General features: G+C 48.7%; 2 protein-coding genes across 2 annotated transcripts in view; both read right to left on the bottom strand.

Annotated features, from left to right (window-relative positions):
- Positions 1 to 2,421: 2,421 nt before the first annotated feature.
- LOC138812893 (coiled-coil domain-containing protein 8-like) lies at positions 2,422 to 5,229 on the bottom strand. Its single transcript, XM_070001139.1, has 2 exons — positions 5,029 to 5,229; positions 2,422 to 4,848 (listed from the first exon to the last, which is right to left on the bottom strand). The coding sequence occupies exon 2, from the start codon at positions 4,790 to 4,792 to the stop codon at positions 3,047 to 3,049; it is 1,746 nt and encodes a 581-aa protein (XP_069857240.1). The 5' UTR covers positions 4,793 to 4,848; positions 5,029 to 5,229; the 3' UTR covers positions 2,422 to 3,046.
- An 8,110-nt stretch (positions 5,230 to 13,339) lies between these two features.
- Positions 13,340 to 25,089, bottom strand: part of LOC138812891 (paraneoplastic antigen-like protein 8C) — a 27,141-nt gene continuing 15,391 nt past the window's right edge. Inside the window, exon 2 of the mRNA XM_070001138.1 lies at positions 13,340 to 13,933. The gene's annotated coding sequence lies outside the window, so the exon portion shown is untranslated. The remainder of the gene's footprint in view (positions 13,934 to 25,089) is intronic.

Raw genomic sequence — 25,089 nt, 5'->3', positions numbered from 1 at the left:
AAGATGAGCACTGTAACCACTTGAGCCACAGCGTTGTTTCTGGTTTTCTGGTGGTTTATTGGAGATGAGTCTCACGTACTTTCCTGCCTGGGCTGGCTTTGAACTGTGATCCTCAGATCTCAGCCTCTGAGCAGCTAGGATTAAAGGCGTGAGCCACTGGCTCTTGGCTGTCCCCTCTCTATCTGCCTCTCCCAGGTCTGGGCCTGGGGTCCTCTGGTCCCCAGTTGTCCCCCTTCTGGCTCAGGAGAAGCCAGCTCAATCCCTGCCGCCATGCATTCTCTTATTTTAGTCTTGTGGCAGGCAATGGCGGCCACCCAAAGAAGGGTGGTTTTCAGTCAAGAGAGAAGGGGATGGTCCTGCTGGGTGCAGTGGCTTCTGCCTGCAATCCTAGGCACTGAGAAGGCTTAGAGCTGAGTGAGGACTTCAGTTCAAAGCCAGCCTGGGCAGCAAAGTCCATAAAACTCTTCAATTGGCCACCAGAAAACTGGAAGTGGAGCTGTGGCTCAGAGTGGCAGAAAAGCCCTGAGTTCCAGCCCTATTACTTATCAAAAAAGAAAGAAAGAGAGTCTGGTGGCCACATCCAGATGACTCTGAGTGACCAGTTCAGCTGTGAGCCCCAGGGGCATGAACGCATGGGCCCCCCTACCCCAATTCAGACTCCAGGCCGCGCTTCCACCAGGTGTCACCAGAGGGCGCTCAGAGCTCTGATTTCTCCTAACATGCCCTAGGCCCTTGTCCATCTCAACTTAAATCTTCCTCCCTGGGCTTGGACCTGGGCTAGCCTGGGACTCTGCCTGCTTTAAAAATGAGTCACTTGGGCTGGGAAGGTGGCTCAGTGGTAGAGCACTTGCCTTGCATGCCTGAGGCCCTGGGTTCGATTCCTCAGCACCACATAAGCAAAAAGAAAAAAGCCGGAAGTGGCGCTATGGCTCAAGTGGTAGAGCGCTAGCCTTGAGCTGAAGAGCTGAGGGACAGCACCCAGGCCCAGAGTTCAGGCCGCATGACTGGACCCCAAAAAAAAATAAAAATGAGTCACTTACTGGGCACTAGTGGCTCGTACCTATAATCCTAGCTACTCAGGAGGCTGAGATCTGAGGATTGCAATTCAAAGCCAGTCCGGTCAGAGAACTCTGTGAGACTCATCTCCAATAAACCACCAGAAAACCAGAAGTGGCACAGAGGCTCAAGTAGTAGAGCGCTAGCCTTGAGCTGAAGAGCTCAGGGACAGCACCCAGGCCCAGAGTTCAAGCCCCACAACTGACAAAAAAAAAGCTCATGGGGCTGGGAAGGTGGCTCAGTGGTAGAGTGCTTGCCTTGCATGCATGAGGCCTGGGTTCGATTCCTCAGCACCACATAAGCAAAAAGAAAGCCGGAAGTGGCGCTGTGGCTCAAGTGGTAGAGCGCTAGCCTTGAGCTGAAGAGCTGAGGGTCAGTGCGCAGGCCCAGAGTTCAGGCCCACGACCAGACCCAAAAAAAAAGAAAAATTGCTCAGGGACAGTAACCAGGCCATGAGTTAAAGCCCTATGACTAACAAAAATACAAAGAAAAGAAATGTACTCTTTACCTGACTCTCTACATCACATTTTGTGTGTGTGTGTGTGTGTGTGTGTGTGTGTGTGTGTGTGTGTGTGTGTGTGTGTGTGTGTGTGTGTGCCAGTCCTGGGGCTTGAACTCAGGGCTTAGGCACTGTCCCTGAACCTCTTTTACACAAGGCTAGCACTCTACCACTTGAGCCACAGCACCACTTCTGGCATTTTCTGTGTATGTGGTACTGAAGAATCGAACCCAGGGCTTCATGCATGCTAGGCAAGCACTCTACCACTGAGCCACCTTCCCAGCAATGTACATCACTTTTATAATAGTAACAATAAAAGTTTTTAAAAGTAAAAACTGGGATGGGGAGAAGGAAAAAAGCAAGCAGTCATAGAACACTCCATCCCCACATTCCCCCTTGGCATATTGTTTTGCTAGTTCCAGAATTTGAACTCAGGGCCTTCAGCATGAATGGTTATTAGGCTGGTGCTCTACCACTTGAGCCACATCTCTGTGCCTGGCTTCTTGGAGATGAGTCTTATGGACTTCCCTGACTGGACTGCATTTGAGCTGTGACCCTCAGATCTCAGCCTCCTGAATAATTAGGATTACAAGTGTGAAACACTGGTGCTCAGCACATTCTACCTCTCGGGCCACGCCTCCCATCCTGCTTTTTGTTGGTTAATTGGAGATGGAGTTGCATAGACTTTTCTGTCAGGGCTGACCTTGAACTAGGATCCTCTAGTTCTCAGCCCCACGAGTAGCTAGGATTACAGGTGCTTGACTGTAGCATCTCACAACCCTGGCGGTGGGGAGAGAGGAGACAGAGTGACAGCATAAACACAGGCTGCTGACCATTGAGAGCAAGGCAAATCAGAAGCCAAGAAATCACCTTGTAAATGTTTTTATTTGCATGTTGGTTTGAGCTCTCTTTTCAAATTCAAGAGGGCAGTCCACATGGGTATACAGGCACAAAAGAGATCCCCAGAAAAAAAGAACAAAAAAAAGAGAATGGCCCCCTGCTCTGCCAAGCACTGCAACAATTAACAGTTTGCACCTGAGAGTTAAAAGCCCAGGGATGTTACCCCTGCTGTTTCTTTTTGTGTCAGCTCTGCGGCTTGAACTCACTATCTGGATGTCGTATTTTAGTTCTTTCTCTCAAGGCTAGTGCTCTACCATGGGTGCCACAGCTCCACTTCTGGTCTTTTGGTGAGTAGCTAGGATTACAGGCATGAGCTAATAGTGCCTGTCCCAAGCTCACCCTTCCTTCCCTCTTTCCCTCCTTCCTTCCTTCCCTCCTTCCCTCCTTCCTTCCTTCCTTTCTTCCTTCCTTCCTAACTTTCATTTTCTTGGATGCTATTAAGTCAATATTTAAAAAAATAATAATGCACAAACAGAAAACAAAGTTTTATGTGGAGATGTGGCAGGCGCTGTCTGCTTCTCTGTCCCTCTCCATCTCTCAGCAAGGAAACAGGGGAGGGGTGTCAGCTAGAGGGGAGCCCCTGGCCTCTCCTCACAGCTCTGCTTCTTGCTCTCCCTGCCCTGCCTCTAAACTGGCCTCGGCCCTCAGCACCCTGAGGCCCCTGGCCTCGCTGGCCCTGGGGACTCTCTTGGGCAGGGTTGGCAGGCGGGGAGTGTGCCAGAAGGCTCTTCGACGCTTGTGAAACCACGAAAAGCGTCCGGGGGTCTGGAACCTCACTGTCTTGGTCTGTTTCCGGGTTCTAGATCTGGCTGTCTCTGGAGCCAAGGAGCCAACCAAGCCTTCGACTTCTTGGATAGCCTGGGCTCCAGCCTCTGCCCTCTGACTAGCTGGTGCCTCTGCCCTCTGATTAGCTGGTGCCTCTAGCCTCTGGTCAGCTAGGGCTTCTGCCCTCTGATTAGCTATAGCCTCTGCCCTCTGATTAGCTGCCTCTTCCTCCTGGTCAGCTACAGCCTCTACTCTCTGATTATCCACAACCTCTGCCCTCTGGTCAGCTATAGCCTCTGCCCTCTGATTATCCACAACCTCTGCCCTCTGGTCAGCTACAGCCTCTGCCCGCTGGACATCTGCAGCTGCTACTCTCCGGCCACCTATGGCCTCTTCTCTCTGATTATCATCAGCCTCTGCCCTCTGATCACCTATGGCTTCTTCTCTCTGATTATCTGCCGCCTGTGCCCCCTCTCGGGCTGGGCTGTCCACCTCGGGAGCCTCCCTCCTGCGGAGCCGGAACGAGGCCCACTTGATCTTGGGCCTCCAACGTCGGGCCGAGGGCTCCGCCCTTCTCCCATCACCCCCACTTCCCACGTGTCCCCCATTCCCCCCAGGCCGGGGGCCGCCGCCCTGAGAAGACCCCTCATCTCTCCCCGCAGCTGCAGGGGTGGAGGCCCGGGGAGCCCGAGCCTCCTCCACCCCCGATCTCGGGGCGCAGCCTTTCACCCTCCGCCTCAGTTTCCCCCAGGACACCTGGCTGACACACTGGCGCCAGCGGTCGGCCTTGGACACCTGGGGCCCCAGGTTGTCGAACATGGGCATGGGCAGGTGGGCGGGGCGGCCGCGGGCGGGGGCCGCGGGAGGCGGCGGCTCCCCGCGCCGCAGGAAGGCCTGCACCAGCTCCTCGTCGTCGTCCTCGCTCTCCACGTCACTGCCCAGGAACTTGCTGCCCAGGTAGCTGACGGGCGTCCTGCGCGTGCGCGTGCGCGTGCGCGCGGGGGCGGCGCGCGCGCCCGGGCCGCCGGCGTCGCCGACGTCGTCGTCGTCGTCATCGCTGTCGCTGGCGCCGCTGCTGTCGAACGTGCCGACCACCAGGCGCGGCGGCGGCGGCGCGGCCCTGGGGACCCTGGGCCGCGCGGGGGCGCGCGGGCCCCGCGGCGGCGGGTGCGGGGTGCTCCTGTCGAGGACGCGCGCCACGTCGTCCAGCGTGCGGCCTTCCTCCTGCAGGAACTGCAGCAGGCGCTCGCGGAACGCGGCCTCCTTGGTGGCGGGCTTGGAGAGCACGCGCCACACGCCGCCCGCCAGCCGCACCTGGCGCGGGATGAGCAGCGGGTCCACGCCGTCGCCGATCTGCAGCAGGCCCACCGTCGAGTCCTCCTCCTTGCGGAACACCTTGCCGATCTTCTTGAAGGGCCCCACGGGCCTCAGCGCGTCCACCAGCACGTCCAGGTCCACGTCCCTGCACACGTCCGGGATGCTCCACAGGATCAGGCCGTCGGGGGCCGGCAGGAAGCCCCACGGGAACCAGCCCCCCACGTGGCTCTTCTCCAGCGTCTTTAAGATCTCCATGGCGACGGCTGCGCGGAAGGGGACGCCCGGGCGCGCCCTGCAAGGCTCAGACTCCCCTCGGAGGAGAGATGGAGTTCCTCCCCTCAGCAACGTGGCCTGGCTGGGGTTTCAACCTCCCCCCTAACCAGTCTGGACCAAATCGGGGAGGAGGGGGTCCCCCAGCACACACACACACAAGCCCGAGGCCTGGTGCCACTGGCCGCCCTCTCCCCTCCCCACCCTCCTGCACCGCTTACTGCGAGTTCAGTCCCAATCCAAGCTGGAAAGGCGGAATCCGAGGCCCCGAAGTTTTTTTGGGGGGGTGCCCGGACACAGAGGTCCAGCTGTTTCTTTCCTGTCCCGCCCCAGGCACCAGGCAGGCCGCAGGAACCTGGACGAGGACAAAGGCAGCTCAGCGTGGCTGCTCAAATATGGCCGAGTTGCCTGCAGGCCCGGCCCGGCCCCCAGGAGGGTCTCCCGCCACCCCCACCCCCACCCCGGGCCGGCGGCCACCCGCGCCACGCTGACCTTGGCCAGCGCTGGGCGGTGCATGGGCTGCAGGAAGTGGCTCAGAGCCCTCCCTCCCTCCCCATGAGGCCCACCTTCTTCTTCTCCTCTTACACTCTGGGACCGGGGAGAGTGACAGGGGGGCTGTCCACTCCCGGGGAGGCGGCCTCCTCGCTCCCCTCCCCACCCCCGGGGGTGTGGCTGAGCCCCGGGCCTCACTGGGGCCCCAGCTTTCTAGCTTAGCCCTGGAGGCCCACGTCAGCACCTTCTCAAACCCTACCATCCTATCCACACAGTTTGAACAACCACCACCACCCTTGTTTCTGGGGTGTACAGCATTTTTGAAATTCCTCATATATTCATATATGAGAACAGAGATAGAGAGACGCAGGGGTGGCTGTGGAGGTGGGTGGGTATATTCACTGATGCCTGCTCAGTCAATATTCAGATGCATGAAACTAAATGTTTATCAGAAAGGACCGACTCCTTGTTTTGGTCTAGTAGAGAAATACTATGTAGCTATGAAAAAGACTGAGGTAGATTAAGGCTAAAGCAAGTTAGGGGAGAAATTCCTACGACCTAGGCACTATGCCAATTAACTCATGAAATCCTTACTGTGACACCAGACACATAATAGGAGTGTGGCTGCCAGGCCGTGGTAGAATCTGAATTTGAATCCCAAACAATGTGGAGTTGTGTGTAGGGATCAGAGCTTGAACCAGTACATAGGTTGAACACTTGTGCAAAGGCTACAAGAAAACATCAAGGCTAATCTCAAGAGTCCTTGCTTAGAGCCTTCAACTCTTACCAGTCACAGCATAGCCAGATATGGTGGCACCCCCCTGTAATCTCTGCTGTATAGGTGGAGGCAGAATCCAGCCTGTGCAAACTGATGGAGACTATTTTTAAGAAACAAAATAAACAGCAAGTGGGCTGGGGAGGTGACTCAAATGGTCAAAACATTTCCCTAGCAAGCCTGAGGCCTGTGGGTTCAATCCTCCAACTTGCCTTGCCTGTTCCAGGAATTGCTACTTCCAGAAGCTTTAACCCTTGCCCTGCCCACCTCCCTTTTAGAAAAGAGTTTTTCAGGCAATAGAATTATATCCACTGGTCAGGTGCTGGGAGCTCGCTATTCTAATCCTAGCTACTCAGGAGGCTGAGATCTGAGAATAGCGATTGGAAGCCAGCTCTGGCAGGAAAGCCAATGAGCCTCTTATCTCCAGTGAACCACCAGAAAACTGTAAGTGGAGTTATGGCTCCAAGGTAGTAAAGTGCTAGCCTTGAGCAGAAAAGCTCATGGACAGTGCCCAGGCTCTGAGTTGAAGCCTCACAAATGACTGATAATAATTATTACTAAGCTGGGCACTGGTGGCTCATGCCTGTAATCCAAGCTACTCAAGAGGCTGAGATCTGAGGATCATGGTTCAAAGCCAGCCCGGGCAGGAAAGTCGTGAGACTCTTATCTCCATTTAACCACCAGAAAACCCGCAAATGCCACTGTGGCTCAAGTGGTAGAGTGCTCACTTTGAGTTGAAGAGCTGAGGAATAGCACCCAAGTCCAGAGTTCAAGCCCCACAACTGACCAAAAAAAAAATTCACTATTATTATCATTATAGATTGGGAATGTGGCCTAGTGATACAGTGCTTGCCTAGCATGCATGAAACCCTAGGTTCAATTCCTCAGTGCCACATACACAGAAAAAGCCAGAAGTGGCGCTATGGCTAAAGTGGTGGAGTAGCTAGCCTTGAGCAAATGATACTCAAGGACAGTATTTAGGCCCTAAGTTCGAACTTCAGGACTGGCAAAATAATAATGAATAATAATCATTACACCCATTGGTTTAACAAGGAAACATTGTATAATGAAGTACAATTCTAAACCGTGTGTGTGTGTGTGTGTGTGTGTGTGTGTGTGTGTGTGTGTGTGTGTGTGTGTGTGTGTGAGATGGTCCTGGGGCTTGAACTCAACCTGGGAAGGCAGTGTCTGGTAGGCAGAAAGAGGACCACATTGTGCGGGTATGGACAAAGTTTATTAGGAAAGCAACCTACTTACATATGGCCTCCACACAAAGAAAGCAAATCTGTCACTGGGGCATGTGACAGCTTCCCAAGGCCAAAAGGTTACAGGGGCTATGCCAGGCCAAAAGAAATAGAGGTGACCAAAAGGCAGCAAGAGACAGACAAGGCACAGATGTTTTACACATAGGAAAAGTGTCCAGATGTTTTACACGTAGGAGAACTGTCCAGGGTTGTTTATGTTTCTGGCGCCATTAGGAGGAGAGCACATCCGGGCGCCTTCCATGAGGTCGTGGCCGGGCTGTCCAAACTTTTGCTCAGAATCAGGAGTTTTCGCCGTCCCCCCTGAGGCTGCGGCCAGGCGCCCTGACCCTTGCCAGGACTATGGAGTTGTTTTCTCCTCACCTTCTAGCACACATAGCCTCGTACAGCACACAAAGCCTGAGGAAGGGTCACACCGGTCTGTACCTCTGACAGCTGTTTATGTGGGACTCAACGTCCTGTGTGTTATTTATCTGATGAGTCCACCACTGATGAGAATCCTGCTGCCACTGTCTGCAAAGCCCTGGGCTGTGGGCTGGGAAGGTGGCTCAGTGGTAGAGCGCTTGCCTTGCATGCTCAAGGCCCTGGGTTCGATTCCTCAGCACCACATAAGCAAAAAAATAAAAAGCCAGAAGTGGCGCTGTGGCTCAAGTGGTAGAGCGCTAGCCTTGAGCTGAAGAGCTGAGGGACAGCGCCCAGGCCCAGAGTTCAGGCCCCACAACCGGACCCCAAAAAAAAGAAACATTTACAAAGCCCTGGGCTGGGACGGCGGGGTGCAGAGCCCCTCCAGTGGTCGCATCCACAGCAGTCAGTCCCAGGACTGCGGCGAGAATCACAACCAGAAACCTCAGTTCTTTTCCACAGTCGCTGGATTCCCATCCGCAAACCTCTCTTGCCAAGATCGGGGGTGGTGAACAGGCACCCAGACCCCACAGCGAGATTGTAATATCAGGAGGGAGCGAGAAGACATATTCAGAGGAACAGAACAATGAAAACGTGTAAAAAAAGTGGACAATCAAAACAATCCAAGCTTTGCAAAGTTTCATCAATGGACACAGTTCCTATGGCTAATACATAAGGAAGTCTAACACAAGCCTGTGCAAAAGAAGAGTGATTCCTATGAAATGTGTACTTTACCTTGTAGGCTCTAATCAATTGACGACCCAATTTTGAGCAGTAGGAAACAGGGCAGCAGGTTTCCATAAATTCAATTATCAGGGTCCAAATGTCCCTTAAAATTTATATATAACCAAGGGGTACAAGGCCCCCATTATGCCAGGTAAGCAAACAGTGGGTTCTACATAATTTATGATTCCATTGTATAGATGCCATCAAACAGACAAATTACTAGTGCGCCAATCATCAACATGTTTTCCAGAACAATTAGCAATGAAACGCCTATGGGGGCCCCAATCTATAAATGAAATATTATTATGCTGTATCATTTTTTCCTCTAGGGCTGCAGCACTGAGACCATGAAATAGGAGTGTTATTGCTGTTCACACAGCAAGACCTGGGAATGCAGCATCCAGTAGGCAGAAAGGGATCATACCATGCAGGTATGGACAAAGTTTATTAAAACATCATATGCTTATATACTGCATAGGGGCATAGAAGGTAAATCTGTAGTCACGGGACAATTATGGGACAGTCATCTTAAACAACAGTTGACCTTAAACAACTTTTGGGGAATGTAGACAATAAAAGTTAGCAACCTGCCGGCGCCAGTGGCTCACTGCTATAATCCTAGCTACTCAGGAGGCAGAGATCTGAGGATCACGGTTCAAAGCCAGCCCGGGCAGGAAAGTCCGTGAGACTCATCTCTGATAAATCACTCAGAAAATGGAAGTGGGGCTGTGATTCAAGTGGTAGAGTGCTTGCCTTGAGCTGAAGAGCTGAGGGACAGGGCCCAGGCCCAGCGTTCAAGCCCCACAACCAACAAAAAATTTCCTCCAGGGCTGCAGCACTGAGACCACTGAATAGGAGTGTAAAGCCAGTTCCAATATTTAATGATTTGGCATATAGGGTTGGCTGGTCGTGCAGTCTTGTTTGTATAGGAATGATCCTGGGGCTGGGAAGGTGGCTCAATGGTAGAGTCCATGCCTTGCATGCATGAGGCCTTGGGTTCGATTCCTCAGCACCACATAAGTAGAAAAAGTCAAAACTGGAGCTGTGGCTCAAGTGGTAGAACTATCGCCTTGAGCTGAAGAGCTGAGGGACAGCGCCCAGGCCCAGAGTTCGAGCCCCATGACCCTCTCCCCCCCCCCAAAAAAAAATTCTGACCAAGGAAAACGCATTGAATAGCCCCATATGATCATATGATCAGGCAAAGTGTTCGCCCATACCTGTCTTCTGACTAGTGAATAAGGGGTACCCCCAAACACAGTTCTAAGGATATGCTATAGTGTATTCCTTCCACAGCTGCATGAGGGGGGCCTGCATGGTCCCACGGTGGAGGAAAATACACGCTGTCATTAGTATATACCACCAGACCGGGATCTATCTAGCCAATCCACTAATCTTAACAATGGTGGGTAAGGAACTTGGGCCCAATACACAAGTTCACTATCACCACAGAGGTACAGGAAAGCAGTGCGACCATAGCCAAAGAACAGATGTTTGGGGCCGGAAATGTGGCTCAGTGGTAGAGTGCTTGCCTTGTATGCATGAAGCCCTGGGTTCGATTCCTCAGTACCACATACACAGAAAAAGCTGGAAGTGCCGGGCGCTGGTGGCTCACACCTGTAATCCTAGCTACTCAGGAGGCTGAGATCTGAGGATCTCGGTTCAAAGCCAGCCCAGGCAGGAAAGACCGTGAGACTCCTATCTCCAATAAACCACCAGAAAACCGGAAGTGGCGCTGTGGCTCAAGTGGTAGAGCGCTCGCCTTGAGCTGAAGAGCTGAGGGACGGCGCTCAGGCCCAGAGTTCAAGCCCCACGACCGACCAAAAAAAAAAAAAAAAAAAAAGCTGGAAGTTGGGCTGGGAAGGTGGCTCAGTGGTAGAGCGCTTGCCTTGCATGCATGAGGCCCCGGGTTCAATTCCTCAGCACCACATAAGCAGAAAATAAAAAAGCCAGAAGTGGTGCTATGGCTCAAGTGGTAACGAGCTAGCCTTGAGCTGAAGAGCTGAGGGACAGCGCCCAGGCCCAGAGTTCAAGCCCCACGACTGGACCCCCCCCAAAAAAAGGAAAAAGCTGGAAGTAGTGCTGTGGCTCAAGTGGTAGAGTGTTAGCCTTGAGCAAAAGCAGCTCAGGGACAGTGCCCAGGCCCTGAGTTCAAGGCCCAAAACCAGCAAAAGAAAAAAAACAACAGGTGTGCAGGATGTTCTAGGGCTTTTAGTACTGACCAATATGGCGACTCCCTTATCTGACAATGCCTTAATCTGACCCAGCATCTCTCTAGTTTTCCTGTGGTCAGGATGATCCCATCATTGTGTCTTCATGTTCAGGCCTGCAAAGTGGTGTGCTAATTCTTCTTCCTCAGGTTTAGGTTGTGCTGTTCTCATCCTTCTGGGTTGGATGAGCCAAAGAGGAACCCTTATGTTGCTGGTGGATCCATCTGGAATGATAGAAGCATACCCTTTCCCACTAGGAGTCATTAGTCCTGGTTTCCATTGATCAAGAAAAAAATTTTTTTCTTTTCAGTCGTGCATGAGGCTTGAACTCTGGGCCTGGGCGCTGTCCCTCAGCTCTTCAGCTCAAGGCCAGAGCTGTACCACTTGAGCCATAGCACCACTTCCGGTTTTCTAGTGGTTTATTGGAGATAAGAGTCTCACAGACTTTCCTGCTCAGGCTGGCTTTGAACTTTGATCCTCAGATCTCAGCCTCCTGAGTAGCTAAAATTACAGGCGTGAACCACTGGCGCCTGACTCAAATTCTTTAAACCATATGGGAATATTACTATGGGGCTGTAGAGGTAAAGTGCTTTTCAGCTCTAGTGTAAGGTCCACCTTGAGGTAAATTAAAAAATTTTAGAGTAAATAAGGTTCAGGCAAGAGTTTCCCTTGCGTCCCCCCCTTTATTTTCTAATAATTGAAACTTAAGTATTTTAAGCTTCAATTAGTATTTCAAAAGTATTTTAAGCTGCCATTATGGCCTGGCCCTAGTATTATATGGAATGCCAGTAATCTGTGTAATTTGCCATTCCCTGAAGACTGCAGCAGAACTTTTGCTTGTATAAGCAGGACCATTATCCATTTTTTTGTTTTTGTCGGTCCTGGGGCTTGAACTCTGGGCCTGGGAGCTGTCCCTCTGCTCTTCAGCTCAAGGAAAGCGCTCTACCAATTGAGCCACAGCGCCACTTCCAGTTTTCTGATAATTAATTAGAGATAACAGTCTCATGGACTTTCCTACCTGGGCTGGCTTCGAACCATGATCCTCAGATCTTGGCCTGTAGAATAGGTAGGATTACAGCCATGAGCCAGCTAAAAAGATGTTACATCCCATAGCTTTCCTGGGGGGTAATCATTATGAATAATTTCATAGTATTCTGCTAATGTGCACCACAAGGCGGAAGACAATGCAAATGTGTCCTTAAATCATTGACTTGTTAATAGTAAAATAATTCCATCAGGGTCAAATCCATACACTAGGCTCAAACCTTGCTAACCTTAGTTACCACAGCAGCAATCTGATCTATATAAGAGGACACTACCTTATGACTTTTACCATGTAAATCGCTCTAAAGGGTGGGAATTTTGGGTTAAAACGCTGGTGGAATTAATTAAAATGGGAGTAATTATCAATACTAATGGCAAAGGAAGGTCCTAGTGAACAGCAAAGGCCTCTTGTAATCGCTGTTTAAAAAAAAAAAAAAAAAAAAAAGGAAGGTTGAACTGGGAAGGTGGCTCAGTGGTAGAGCGCTTGCCTTGCATGCCTGAGGCCCTGGGTTCAATTCCTTAGCACCACATAAGCAAAAAGCCGGAAGTGGATCTGTGACTCCAGTGGTAGAGCACTTGCCTTGAGCTGAAGAGCTGAAGGACAGCACCTAGGTCCAGAGTTCAAGCCCCACGACTAACAAAAGAGAGAGAGAGAGAGAGAGAGAGAGAGAGAGAGAGAGAGAGAGAGAGAGAGAGAGAGAGAGAGAGAGAGAGAGAAAAGAAAAGAAAAACTAAGAAAAAGGAAGGTTACTCTCCGCTAATGCGGACAGTTGTCAGGGGCTATCCAAAGCAGGGTCCCCCTCTAGGGTTTTAAACATATTGCCAAGTTTATAATTGGGGATTCCCAAGGAAGGGTGAAACCAATTAATATTGCCCACAAGTTTCTGGTAATCATTCAACGTCTGTAAATGATTCCATTTTATATAAGTTTGTTTGGGGGGGGGTATCTGGTGGTCCCTCAACCTAAGTACATCACAGAGGCAGGCGCTATCATTACCTTGTGGGTCTATAGATGCTGTTGTAAATAAAAATCACTTTGGGATACATCCAAATAGTGAATAAGATGTGCAGAGGGATACTTTTGTCTAGTTGGAGCAATTACCTGTTCTACAAAGAACAGGTACTTAGTGGGGGAATTAGTCACAACTTGAGGCAAAACCTTCCACTGAGGTTCTTAAGGTTAAGGGAGGGAACAGAAAATGCAGCAGGCTCTTTATCTGTGGCTGTTCTCACGGGAGACCTGGGAACTCCGTGTCTGGTAGGCAGAAAGTGACAATACCATACGGGTATAGACAAAGTTTATTGAAACATCATACACTTAGATACGGAGGATTCTCAACTTTTAACCCATGACTGAAAAGAGTCATTCAGGGTAACAAAAGAGGAAGCAAGGTGCACGTGGGGATCTATTTAAAAAACACAAAAAGAAATCTTGATGCGTAGTTCTACACAACTAACTAGGAGAAGCAGGAATGGCATAGCCTGAAAAATACCACCTGAGCCTGGCATGGGGCGCAGGACCTTTGCCCTGAATGGAGGAAGAGGTGCCCCCCTTCTCTCCCCCCCAGAGGAATGCATGCATCCTCATGGCACACAGGAACTCAGATGAGGTCTTGGCCTCCGACATCTCCCCCCACCCTTTTTTTTTTTAAAGCGTAGAACAGCAAGCATGAGGTCCTTTTGGGGAATACACACCTTAGCTATTCTGGAGCAGAGACAGCAATATCCTGCCAAGAATGCAAAAGCAAACATCATAAGACGAAACACAATCAATCCTGTGGAAACACTATGGGTAAAACTCTGCCATCAGGTACGGGGTCCAATTTGGTTTAGTCCAGATGCAATTCCCTCAGCCAGACCCTCATATTCCACCCCAGGGAGCTGTGCAGAGAAAGTCTCAATGACTTCCTGCTGCAACTGGTGTAGGTCCCAAAGTCAAATTTGAAGGTTAGCTGTTTCTGCAGATCAATTATCTGGTCTCCCATCCGCTGCACCGTGTGCTGTAAGGTGTTCAGGCGGGACTCAATGTCCTGTTCAATATTTAGCTGACCCGTCCATACTGATGGGAATCCTGTTGCCACTTCTCTACAAAGTCCTTGATTTGGACGGTGGAATGCAGCAACCACAGTGGTTGCAGTGATGGCGATCAGTCCAAGGATTGCAGCTGTAATCAGGCCCAGGAATTTCTTAGATCTCTTCAGCAGTCACTGGAAGACTCCTGTCAACAAACCAATAGTTGGGCTCTCCTGCCAAGATCAGGTAAGGTTAATGGGCACCCAGACCCCTAAGCGAGATCTTAATATCAGGAAAGACTGAAAAGACACATTAAAAGGAATAGTACAATTCAAAGATGTAAAGAGTGGACAATCAAAACAATCCAGGCTACTATGTAGGGCTTCTTTAATTGACACAGTCCCTATAGCCAACACATAGGGGAGGTTTTTTTTGTTGTTGTTTTTTGTTTTTTGTCGGTCGTAGGGCTTGAACTCTGGGCCTGGGAGCTGTCCCTCAGCTCTTCAGCTCAAGGCAAGTGCTCTACCACTTGAGCTACAGCGCCACTTCCGGTTTTCTGGTGGTTTATTGGAGATAGGAGTCTCACGGTCTCTCCTGCCCGGGCTGGCTTTGAACCTCGATCCTCAGATCTCAGCCTCCTGAGTAGCTAGGATTACAGGCGTGAGCCACCAGCGCCCAGCCACATAGGGGAGTTTTAACACAAGCCTGTACAGTAGAAGAATGATTCCTAAAAAGTGTATAATTTGCCTCATGGGCTCTAGTAAAATGACCAATCCAAGTTTGAGTTGCATAAAATGGGGCAGCTAGTTTCCATAAATGCTACTGTCCAGGGGCCAGGCATCCCTTGAAACTTACACATGGCCTAGAAGATGCCAGGCCTCCATCATTCCAGGTGAGCAAGCCAGTGGGTTCTACATGACTGATCACTCCACTGTACGAACACCACCTAACAGAAGAATTACTAGTACACCAATCATCAACATGCTTTTCAGAACAATTGGTGATGAAACACCCATGGGGACCCCAATCTATAAATGAGATGCTATCATTATACCATATAATCTTTCCTCTAGGGCTGTGACATTGAAACCAGTGAATAGGAACCTAAGCCTGAGTCTAATAATTAATGCCCTGGCATACAGGGTTAGTGGGTCGCCCAATCTTATTTGTATAAGAATGATTCTGACCAATAAAATTGAAGGAAAGCATGCTGAATAGCCCCATGTGATTGGTGCTCTTATTATCAGGCAGGGAGTAGGCCCATAATGGCTTCTGATTTGTCTGACAGCCCTTTTAATCTGACCCCACATTGGCAGTATCTGGCTGGTTTTATGATAAGGCCGATGGTGCCATTGAGTCTTCAAGTTTAGGCCTGCAAAGCAGGGTGCTAATTCTTCCTCGGCTTTAGGTTGTACTGCATTCATCTCTCCGGGGGTCCGAAGAGTGGAAGAGGAACCCATGTTGTTGGTGGATCCATCTGGAATGCTAGAAGCATACCCTTTTCTGCTTACAGGTCATTAGTCTTGGTTTCCATTGATTAAATTCTTTAAACCATATGGGACTATGGTAGTGGGTGGTGCTGGAGAGGGAAAATGCTTTTCGGCTCCAGGGTAAGGATTACCTTGAGGTGATTTTTTTTTTTTAATGTAAAGTAAATAAGGTTCAGACAAGATTCCCTTGGGAGGGGCTGGGAAGGTGGCTCAGTGGTAGAGTGCTTGCCTTGCAAGCCTGAGGCCCTGGGTTCGATTCCTCAGCACCACATAAGCAAAAAGAAAAAAAAAGCCGGAAGTGGCACTGTGGCTCAAGTGGCAGAGCGCTAGCCTTGAGCTGAAGAGCTGAGGGACAGCGCCCAGGCCCAGAGTTCAAGCCCCATGACCGGACCCCCAAAAAAAAAAAGATTCCCTTGGGAATTCCCCCTATTTTTTTGTTTTTTTAACAATTGAAGTTTAAGTGTTTTTTTTTTTGTTTGTTTGTTTGTTTTTTTTGGGGGGGGGGTCCGGTCGTGGGACCTGAACTCTGGGCCTGGGCACTATCCCTCAGCTCTTCAGCTCAAGGCCAGCACTCTACCACTTGAGCCACAGCGGCCACTTCCGGCTTTTTTCTTTTTGCTTATGTGGTGCTGAGGAATTGAACCCAGGGCCTCATGCATGCAAGGCAAGCGTTTTACCACTGAGCCACTTTCCCAGCCCAAAGTTTAAGTGTTTTATGGGTGTGTCAATAGTGGACATTAGCAGTCTGTAAATTTCTTCATAGATTGATTAAAGAAGTTTTACCCAGGGCCTGACTTCAGTAAACTCCCCTAATATTTTCCTGGTACTACACTGGCTTTTATTTATTTATTTTTGGTCCATCGTGGGGCCTGAACTCTGGTCTGGGCTCTGTCCCTCAGCTCTTCAGCTCAAGGCTAGTGCTCTATCACTTGAGCCACAGTGCTACTTCTGGCTTTGCTTATGTGGTGCTGAGGAATCGAACCCAGGGCCTCAGGCATGCAAGGCAAGTGCTCTACCACTGAGCCACCTTCCCAGCCCTACACTGATTTTTATAAAAGCATAGCGTGGGAGTTTATCAGCATGACAGCTTTTTACTAATCAGATTTTACTCCAAACTAGAAATTAGGCTTAACTTTTTAGCTTTTAATAATTGTACGGACCTTTTCTTGGGCTGCAGCTGTACAGCCTATATAGTACTTTGGTTTGCAAAAGATTCCAATAGCTCAGGATATTTAAAGGCAAGATCCATAAGCAGGGCCCACTTGTAGGTGGTCAGTGGCAGTTTCCTAATTGGCAAACAAGTTACAGCAGCAGAACTAGCAGTTAGTGATTACAAATGGCATCAAGGCAAAGTAGGATGGTTGAGCCTGAACAATTTCCTGCAGATATCCTGGTGCCTAAGCAGGAGAAGGGGCAGTGTACCCAGCTCCAAGGCCTGGAGGTAGGACAAGTCTTCCCTTGCCGTCCTAGGAAAACATTACCTCTCCAAATGGGGGAAAGCATTGTTTAGCTCCTCAGATGGCCTAGAGGTGGGACAGGCCATCCTTTGGAACACAGATGTCTAGTACAGCTGTCTTGGTACTCAACTCTCTTCTAAGCCTTTATTTGGCCAAAATCGTAATCAATACAAATGGCCAAGTTCCAGTAATTATCAGACCATCGTCTTGTTCTATTCCCAGGGTCTGTACCTGTTTCTCTGCATACCTAGGACTCGTTTGTCCCAGTTAAATTTCCTCCTTTCTTGGTCTAATTAATAATACCCTACATGCTTAATTTGGATCTGATCCTAACAATTTCACATTTTATATTCTTTCTTTATGGGGGAATCATCACAGTCCACAAACCTCCTTTCCTTAAACAAATGAATTTATGTGGTTGGTGCCAGCCCCAAAATGGCCCACAAGCTAGGGGTTTTAAAGGCAAAATCCAGGCAGTCAAGCCTGGCCACACGCAGGTGACCAATGGAGTTAACAGTCTGCCTTATACATTTTAAACCTTTGAAATGTTTCATCTTTTTCTCTAGCCAGGGGTGAATGACACGTCTCAGTATGTAGCACCATGAATTTAGAAACTTCAGTTAAGGATTGGTGAGATCAGGCAAAAAGACTGACAGACCTGTAGATGAGCAATGTCTGAGGTCTCAACTATCTTGGTGTTAGTCATAGACATGGACATCAGATGTGGCCCTAGTCTCCTCAGGCCCTCACTAGGTCTTTTTCAAGGATAAGTTCTATTTTCAAACTCAACACACACTCACACCATCTTCTCCTTACTCTGCATCTTACTTTGAACATTCTGTGGTCTGTCTTAATTTTCTTTCTTTCTTACTTTCCAAATCCTTTCTAATCTAATGGAAACCATTGTTATGGTTCCTCAATTCTCCTTCCAAAGTCTTCCTTTACACTGTTTTATGCAAAAGCATTTTTCTGGCTGGCTGAGGAACCTAATCTCTGTGACTGTAACAATACCTAAATTACCTATGCAGGCCTTCCAACGGAAAGAACACACTCTACACTCTCAGACAGAAGGAACAAACTTTCTTTCCTGAAACAGATGAGTTTTACATGGCTGTTGTTCGCCCAAAAGTTACTGCCAATTAGGGCTTTAAGCAAATACAGAGCGGGTTTGGAAACTATTTCCCACATTTTACAACCTTAGCCTTTTACTGCCCATTATCACAAATGATTGACAAGTTCTTGCCCAATTATGCATGCTTATAAACTATCTTCCCATGGCCTCCAGCTCTGATCAATTTTAGAAGGGCCAAGCATATTATCGCCAAGATCCCTGGAGTGCCTTTCTCCAGGCTGGGGTAAGTGCACCCTTGGCATTTCCCTTAGTTAGTTGCTGGACTTGAACTTAGGGTCCCTCAGTTCTTCAGCTAAAGGCTAGTACTCTGCAGAATTGCTTTTGAGCACTCTGCTGGCAGATTAGAGATGACAATCTCACAGGGACTTTTGTCTGCCTGGGCTGGCTTCTAACTGCAGTTCCCAGATCAACAAGTTTTTACAAATGGCCACTTTTACTCCAATTAAAAGCAACAAAGGTGGGGCTGGGAAGGTGGCTCAATGGTAGAGCACTTGCCTTGCATGCCTGAGGCCCTGGGTTCGATTCCTCAGCACCACATAAACAAAAAGAAAAAAGCAGGAAGTGGCGCTGTGGCTCAAGTGGTAGAGCGCTAGCTTTGAGCTGAAGAGGTGAGGGACAGCACCCAGACCTAGAGTTCAGGCCCCATGACCGGAACCCCCCCCCCCCAAAAAAAAAGCAACAAAGATGGTCATTGGAAGTAGTTTTTTTTTTGGTTGGTCGTGGGGCTTGAACTCTGGGTTTGGGCACTGTCCTTGCACTCTTCAGCTCAAGGCGAGTGCTCTACCAATTGAGCCACAGTATCACTTCCATTTTTTTCTAGTAGTTTATTGGAGATAAGAGTCTCATGGAGGTGCTGGGAAGGTGGCTCAGTGATAAGAGTGCTTGCGTTGCATGCATGAGGCCCTGGGTTCGATTCCTCAGCACCACATAAGCAGAAAAGCAGGAAGTGGGGCTGAGGCTCAAGTGGTAGAGCGCTGGTCTACAGCTGAAGAGCTGGGGGACAGCGCCCAGGCCAAGATTTCACGCTCCACAACCAACAGAAAAAAAAAAAAAAAAGAGTCTCATGGACTTTCCTGCCTGGACTAGCTTTGAACCGCAATCCTTAGATCTCAGCCTCCTGAGTAGCTAGGATTATAGGCGTGAGCCACTGCTACATGACTTGGAAGTAGTTTTATAAGCATGGTTTTACCTGGAACTTATTAAGTTACATTTGACAAACCTATCCTGTCTTTTACTGTAGGCCTGCTGAAAACTGTTACAAAAACACTAGAAGAGCAAACTAAAATAGCAATTAAACAATCATTTTGCTAGCCCTAATTTTCCACTTTCAAACAAACATTTAATACAGTTTTACTTCCAAATTTTATATCCAGGAATCCATTCTTCACTTTTAAAAGCCTTTTACTGGGGCTGGGAAGGTGGCTCAAGTGGTAAAACACTTGCCTTGCATGCATGAAGCCCTGGGTTCAATTCCTCAGCACCACATTAGCAAAAAAGAAAAAAGCCGGAAGTAGTGCTGTGGATCAAGTGGTGGAGCACTAGCCTTGAGCTGAAGAGCTGAGGGACAGTGCCCAGGCCCAGAGTTCAGGTCCCAGGACTGGACCCAAAAATTAATAAATAAATTAAAGGCTTTTACTAACCCCTGCTTTATTTTATTTTTCTATTTACCTATTTATTTATTTATTGTCGGTCATGGGACTTGAACTCTGGGCTTGGGCACTACCCCTCAGCTCTTCAGCTCAAGGCGAGTGTTCTACTGCTTGAGCCACAGCGCCACGTCCGGTTTTCAAGTGGTTTATTGGAGATAAGAGTCTCATGGACCTTCCTGCCCAGGCTGGCTTTGAACTGTGATCCTCAGATCTCAGCCTCCTGAGTAGCTAGGATTACAGGCGTGAGCCACCGGCGCCCAGCTACTAACCCCTGCTTTAATACTTTATACTTTAGTTTTTGTTTGTATTTGAATGATCCTTTAAAAATCTTAAGGCACTAGGCACACTCCCTAGAAAACAAATCTTTAAAACCAAATTTGGGGCTGGGAAGGTGGCTCAGTGGTAGAGCGCTTGCCTTGCATGCATGAGGCCCTGGGTTTGATTCCTCAGCACCACATAAGCAAAAAGAAAAAAGCCAGAAGTGGCACTGTGGCTCAAGTGGTAGAGCTCTAGCCTTGAGCTGAAGAGCTGAGGGACAGCGCCCAGGCCCAGAGTTCAGGCACCATGACCGGACCAAAAAAAAAAAACAAAAAAACAAATTTGTCACACAAATAAACTTTTGGCAATGCCAATCACATCATCTTACAACTCACTTTATCATCAGGTTTCCAGTGTCCAGCTCCAAGGAGAAGAAACAGGACAAAGATAGGCCACTCAGGGCTGGGAAGGTGGCTCAGTGGTAGAGCGCTTGCCTTGTATGCGTGAGGCCCTGGGTTCGATTCCTCAGTACCTCATAAACAAAAAGCCAGAAGTGGTGCTGTGGCTCAAGTGGTAGAGTGCTAGCCTTGAGCTGAAGAGCTGAGGGACAGCACCCAGGCCCAGAGTTCAGGCCCTACAACCAAAAAAAAAAAAAAAAAAAAAAAAAGATATGCCACTCGGCCCCTCCTATGGGATAGGCTTCTTCCTGTCTGACTCTTTTTTTGTTGTTGTTGGTCATGGGGCTTGAACTCTGGGCCTGGGTGCTGTCCCTGTGCTCTTCAGCTCAAGGCGAGCGCTCTACCGCTTGAGACACAGCACTACTTCCAGTTTTCTAGTGCTTTATTAGAGATAAAAGTCTCATGGACTTTTCTGCCCAGGCTGGCTAGGATTACAGGTGTGAGCCACCGGCGCCCAGCTCCTGTCTGACTCTTTAGGGTTAGATGAGCTGCCTTTGTGCCAGCTTGCCCTTTCCCACCATGTGTAGACTGGCTGAGCTGCTCTCCTGCTGCCAAAGATAGATTTTTTGTGTGTGTGTGTGTCGGTCGTGGGGCTTGAACTCTGGGCCTGGGCGCTGTCCCTCAGCTCTTCAGCTCAAGGCAAGCGCTCTACCACTTGAGCTACAGCGCCACTTCCGGTTTTCTGGTGGTTTATTGGAGATAGGAGTCTCACGGTCTCTCCTGCCCGGGCTGGCTTTGAACCGCGATCCTCAGATCTCAGCCTCCTGAGTAGTTAGGATTACAGGCTTGAGCCACCAGCGCCTGGCAAAGATAGATCTTTTATTGGCTAACTTTTTCCTTTCCTTAGTTCTTGGTTCTTAACTGAAATACTCATACAGCTGTAGACAGACAGAACAGGTAAAGTCTTTAGCAGTGGTAAGCAAACCTTCACACTTAGACTTCTAATAGTTATCCCCAAATTTTAGACAAAGGAAAATAAATATCAAATCCCTCATGTCTTTTTGCTATGCCAGATAACTTGATTACAGTATAACCAACCTTATGCATTTCAAAACACCAGATTTCAGAATACCAGATTTCTAATTTTCAATTTAAAGAATCCGCAAAAAGCCTATCAAACAATGCAATAATTTTAAAGATGTTTGGCAATATATAATCCTCATAACTTTTTGAATTTTAAACTTAGACTCACCTAATTATTTACAGCATGCTGACAGATTTTATCTTAAATATGTTCACACCCACACACTCAGACCCACACACAGATCCTAAAGCGAGCAAGAATGAAAATTAGTTGTACGTACACTTTCTGAAATTTTCAGTAGCAAGAGACCTTTTTCCAATCTTACTCTTGCAGATGGCAAAAGTTTAAGATGAAACCTTTTAACAAAATACTTTTTCTAAGCCCTAAGTTTTTCCAGGGCTTGTTCATTTTGCCAGGCATCTTACCAATTAATTTTTTGAGTACCTTCATTTGGAGGAGGGCTAAGGTCACTTGAAACTGAGCTAGCCTGGCTCTGCCTTTTACCCAATCTTAGACAAGAGCACGTTACAACTTTTTTACACCACCAGGATCAGCCAAACATCTGAGTCAAATTCACAGCCTTCTCTCTGGCAATCTCCACAGGGAGAAGACGCAGCCTAATATGCTTGTATTTAGGTGATCTCAGACTTTTCAAGACAACTCGGATTGAAACACAGCTCCCATGGACAAAGATCTTTCAGCAAGCAAAATACTTAAAAACTTTAAAACCGTGACTGTTTTACACATTTTACATATAGACAGCAGACAGACATGTTTGTGCACAGATCATAGAGCACGCTTTGATTTTAATATTGGCCGTTGAAGATTCTTTTGGAATTTTAGCTGTGATATTTTGCCTAATTATGTTAGAACCACGTGGTCAGTTATAAAAGCAGAACTTCACCAGCAACAAAAAACTTTTCAGCAGGCAGGAGACGGGACACAAACACAGAGACATGTAGCATGCCATCACGAAAACAGAAAACCTTTTAGCTATGTTTTTTTCCCCTTAAAATGATGCAGTAATCCTTTTACCCTTTGTTTCAAACCAACAGTTTTTTGGTTTTTTTGGGGGGGGCCTGGTCGTGGGGCCTGAACTCCGGGCCTGGGCGCTGTCCCTCAGCATTTCAGTTCAAGGCTAGTGCTCTACCACTTGAGCCACAGCGCTACTTCTGGCTTTTTGCTTATGTGGTGCTGAGGAATTGAACCCAGGGCCTCATGCATGCAAGGCAAGCGCTTTACCACTGAGCCACCTTCCCAGCCCCAAACCAACAGTTTCTTTCTCTTCTTCTATCACCTCTGTGATGGCAGGAGTGAGAGCCATGCCACCCAAAACACGGTCAATGTGCTCTCCCTGCCTGTGAGCTCTCCCTACACTGTTTTTAACTTCCTGCCATATTTCTTCATCCAAAGTTCCTTCATTAGGGAACCAAGGATTTAGTATTTACAAACTGTACTGAGACATTCTAGAAGTTGTTTCTTGGACAACTCCACTTCTCTTAAGAGAATAATATACTCAGCTGGGCGCTGGTGGCTCACGCCTGTAATCCTAGCTACTCAGGAGGCTGAGATCTGAGGATCGCGGTTCAAAGCCAGCCCGGGCAGGAGAGACCGTGAGACTCCTATCTCTAATAAACCACCAGAAAACCGGAAGTGGCGCTGTAGCTCAAGTGGTAGAGCACTCGCCTTGAGCTGAAGAGCTGAGGGACAGCGCCCAGGCCCAGAGTTCAAGCCCCACGACCGACAAAAAAAAAAAAAAAAAAAAAAAAGAGAGAGAATAATATACTCAATTGACAAACGGCTGAGGTGGACTTTCTGGTATAAACTCCACTTATATACTTCCTTCTGTGGGGTCACCGAGTCCTTCTAGGAGAACTTCCTCTACTTCCACCACTTGTTGCTGTTCATACAGCAAAACACCACCTGAGCCTGGCACTGGGCTCAGGGCCTTTGCCCCGCATGGAGGAAAGGGCATCTTCTTCCCCTCCCCCCCCCCAATTGATTCTTCAGATTTCCATTGAATTTGGATGGGGGGGGGGGTGTAGTAGGCTCCGCAGCCCTAGGAAAAACCCAGCCCAGTTCTTCTAATATGGGGTTGGAGATCTATAGGTTTTGTTTGTTTGTTCTTTTTGTCGGTCCTGGGGCTTGAACTCTGGGCTTGGGTGCTGTCCCTGAGCTTTTCAGTTCAAGACTAACACTCTACCACTTGAGCCACAGGACCATTTCTGGTTTTCTGGTTGTTAACTGGAGATAAGAGTCTCATGGTCTTTCCTTCCCAGCTAGGATTACAAGTGTGAGCCACCAGCGCCCTGCCTGATCTATAGGTTTTGTTATGTCTTGTTCATTTTTTTTTGGGGGTCCGGTCATGGGGCCTGAACTCTGGGCTTGGGCGCTGTCCCTCAGCTCTTCAGCTCAAGGCTAGCGCTCTACCATTTGAGGCACAGTGCCACTTCTGGCTCTTTTTCTTTTTGCTTATGTGGTGCTGAGGAATCGAACCCAGGGCCTCATGCATGCAAGGCAAGCGCTCTACCACTGAGCCACCTTCCCAGCTCCTGTCTTATTCATTTTTATGTAGTCTTTCTTCTACATACCCCATACTGCACATCATATGAGATGCTTGTTTAGAATGAAGACTTTCAGGCTGTGAAGGTAGCTCAGTGGTAGAGTGCTTGCCTTGCATGCATGAGGCCCTGGGTTTGAATCCTCAGCACCACATAAGCAGAAAAAGCTAGAAGTGGCGCTGTGGCTCAAGTGGTAGAGCGCTAGCCTTGAGCTGAAGAGCTGAGGGACAGCACCCAGGCCCAGAGTTCAGGCCCCACAGCCAACAACAACAAAAATAAATAAATAAAGACTTTCAGATATGGAGTGGCTTCTACAACAGACCACTCACTTGGGGTCAGGCATCAGAAGAAATAATGGAGACATCAGCACCAGAGTTTAGCATGCAGGAAAACACCTTTAATCTTACAATCCATCATGGGCTTGTCTGAATGAGTTAAAGCAACAACACCACCTCCTGTGCACTCCTGTGCACTGCCGACACCTCCTGTGCACTCTTTAGCTTCCGTCTGTGGTTTTACCTAAGGTAGCAAGAGCAACTGGGCTATAAATTCTCCCTTCTTTTTTTTTGGGTCGGTCGTGGGGCTTGAACTCTGGGCTAGGGCGCTGTCCCTCAGCTCTTCAGCTCAAAGAGAATACTCGCCACTTGAGCCACAGAGCCACTTCCGGTTTTCTAGTGGTTTATTGGAGATAAGAGTCTCACAGACTTTCCTGCCCAGGCTGGCTTTGAACCGCGATCCTCAGATCTCAGCCTCCTGAGTAGCTAGGATTACATGAGTGAGCCACCAGTGCCCGGCTAAGTTCCTTCTTGACCGGCCACCCCATAGGCATGGACATCAGAGGCTATCTCTCTGTTTATAATCTGTACCTACCATGCCTGTATTCCCTTCATGGATAAACTGCTCCTTCCCAACAGCAAACTTACAGTATCAGCAGGAATCGGACCCCAGTAGCCAAGAGGAAACTTAAATGGGCACATATATGGATATATAATCAAGTCTGAGGGGGCAGGGATGTCTATAGCGGCGCTTCCTTTAGTCTGAGCTCTGAAGTTCTGAATAGTAGGGCTATACTGGCTCTCTACTTTTTTTTTTTTTAATTTGTTTTTGGGTCCGGTCGTGGGGCCTGAACTCTGGGCCTGGGCGCTGTCCCTCAGCTCTTCAGCTCAAGGCTAGCGCTCTACCACTTGAGCCACAGCACCACTTCCGGCTCTTTTTCTTTTTGCTTATGTGGTGCTGAGGAATGGAACCCAGGGCCTCATGCATGCAAGGCAAGCGCTCTACCACTGAGCCACCTTCCCAGCCTGCTAATCTGGCTTTATGAGTATAGGGGCT

This window comes from Dipodomys merriami, unplaced genomic scaffold (assembly GCF_024711535.1).
Source record: "Dipodomys merriami isolate MVZ:Mamm:240054 unplaced genomic scaffold, mDipMer1.0.p SCAF_57, whole genome shotgun sequence".
Taxonomy (NCBI): domain Eukaryota; kingdom Metazoa; phylum Chordata; class Mammalia; order Rodentia; family Heteromyidae; genus Dipodomys; species Dipodomys merriami.
The sequence above is the reverse complement of the archived record's forward strand: the minus strand, read 5'-3'. Positions and strand labels throughout refer to the sequence as shown.

Coding starts and splice junctions, on each gene's coding strand:
- LOC138812893 (XM_070001139.1), bottom strand. CDS start 4,792: ATGGAGATCTTAAAGACGCTGGAGAAGAGCCACGTGGGGGGCTGGTTC.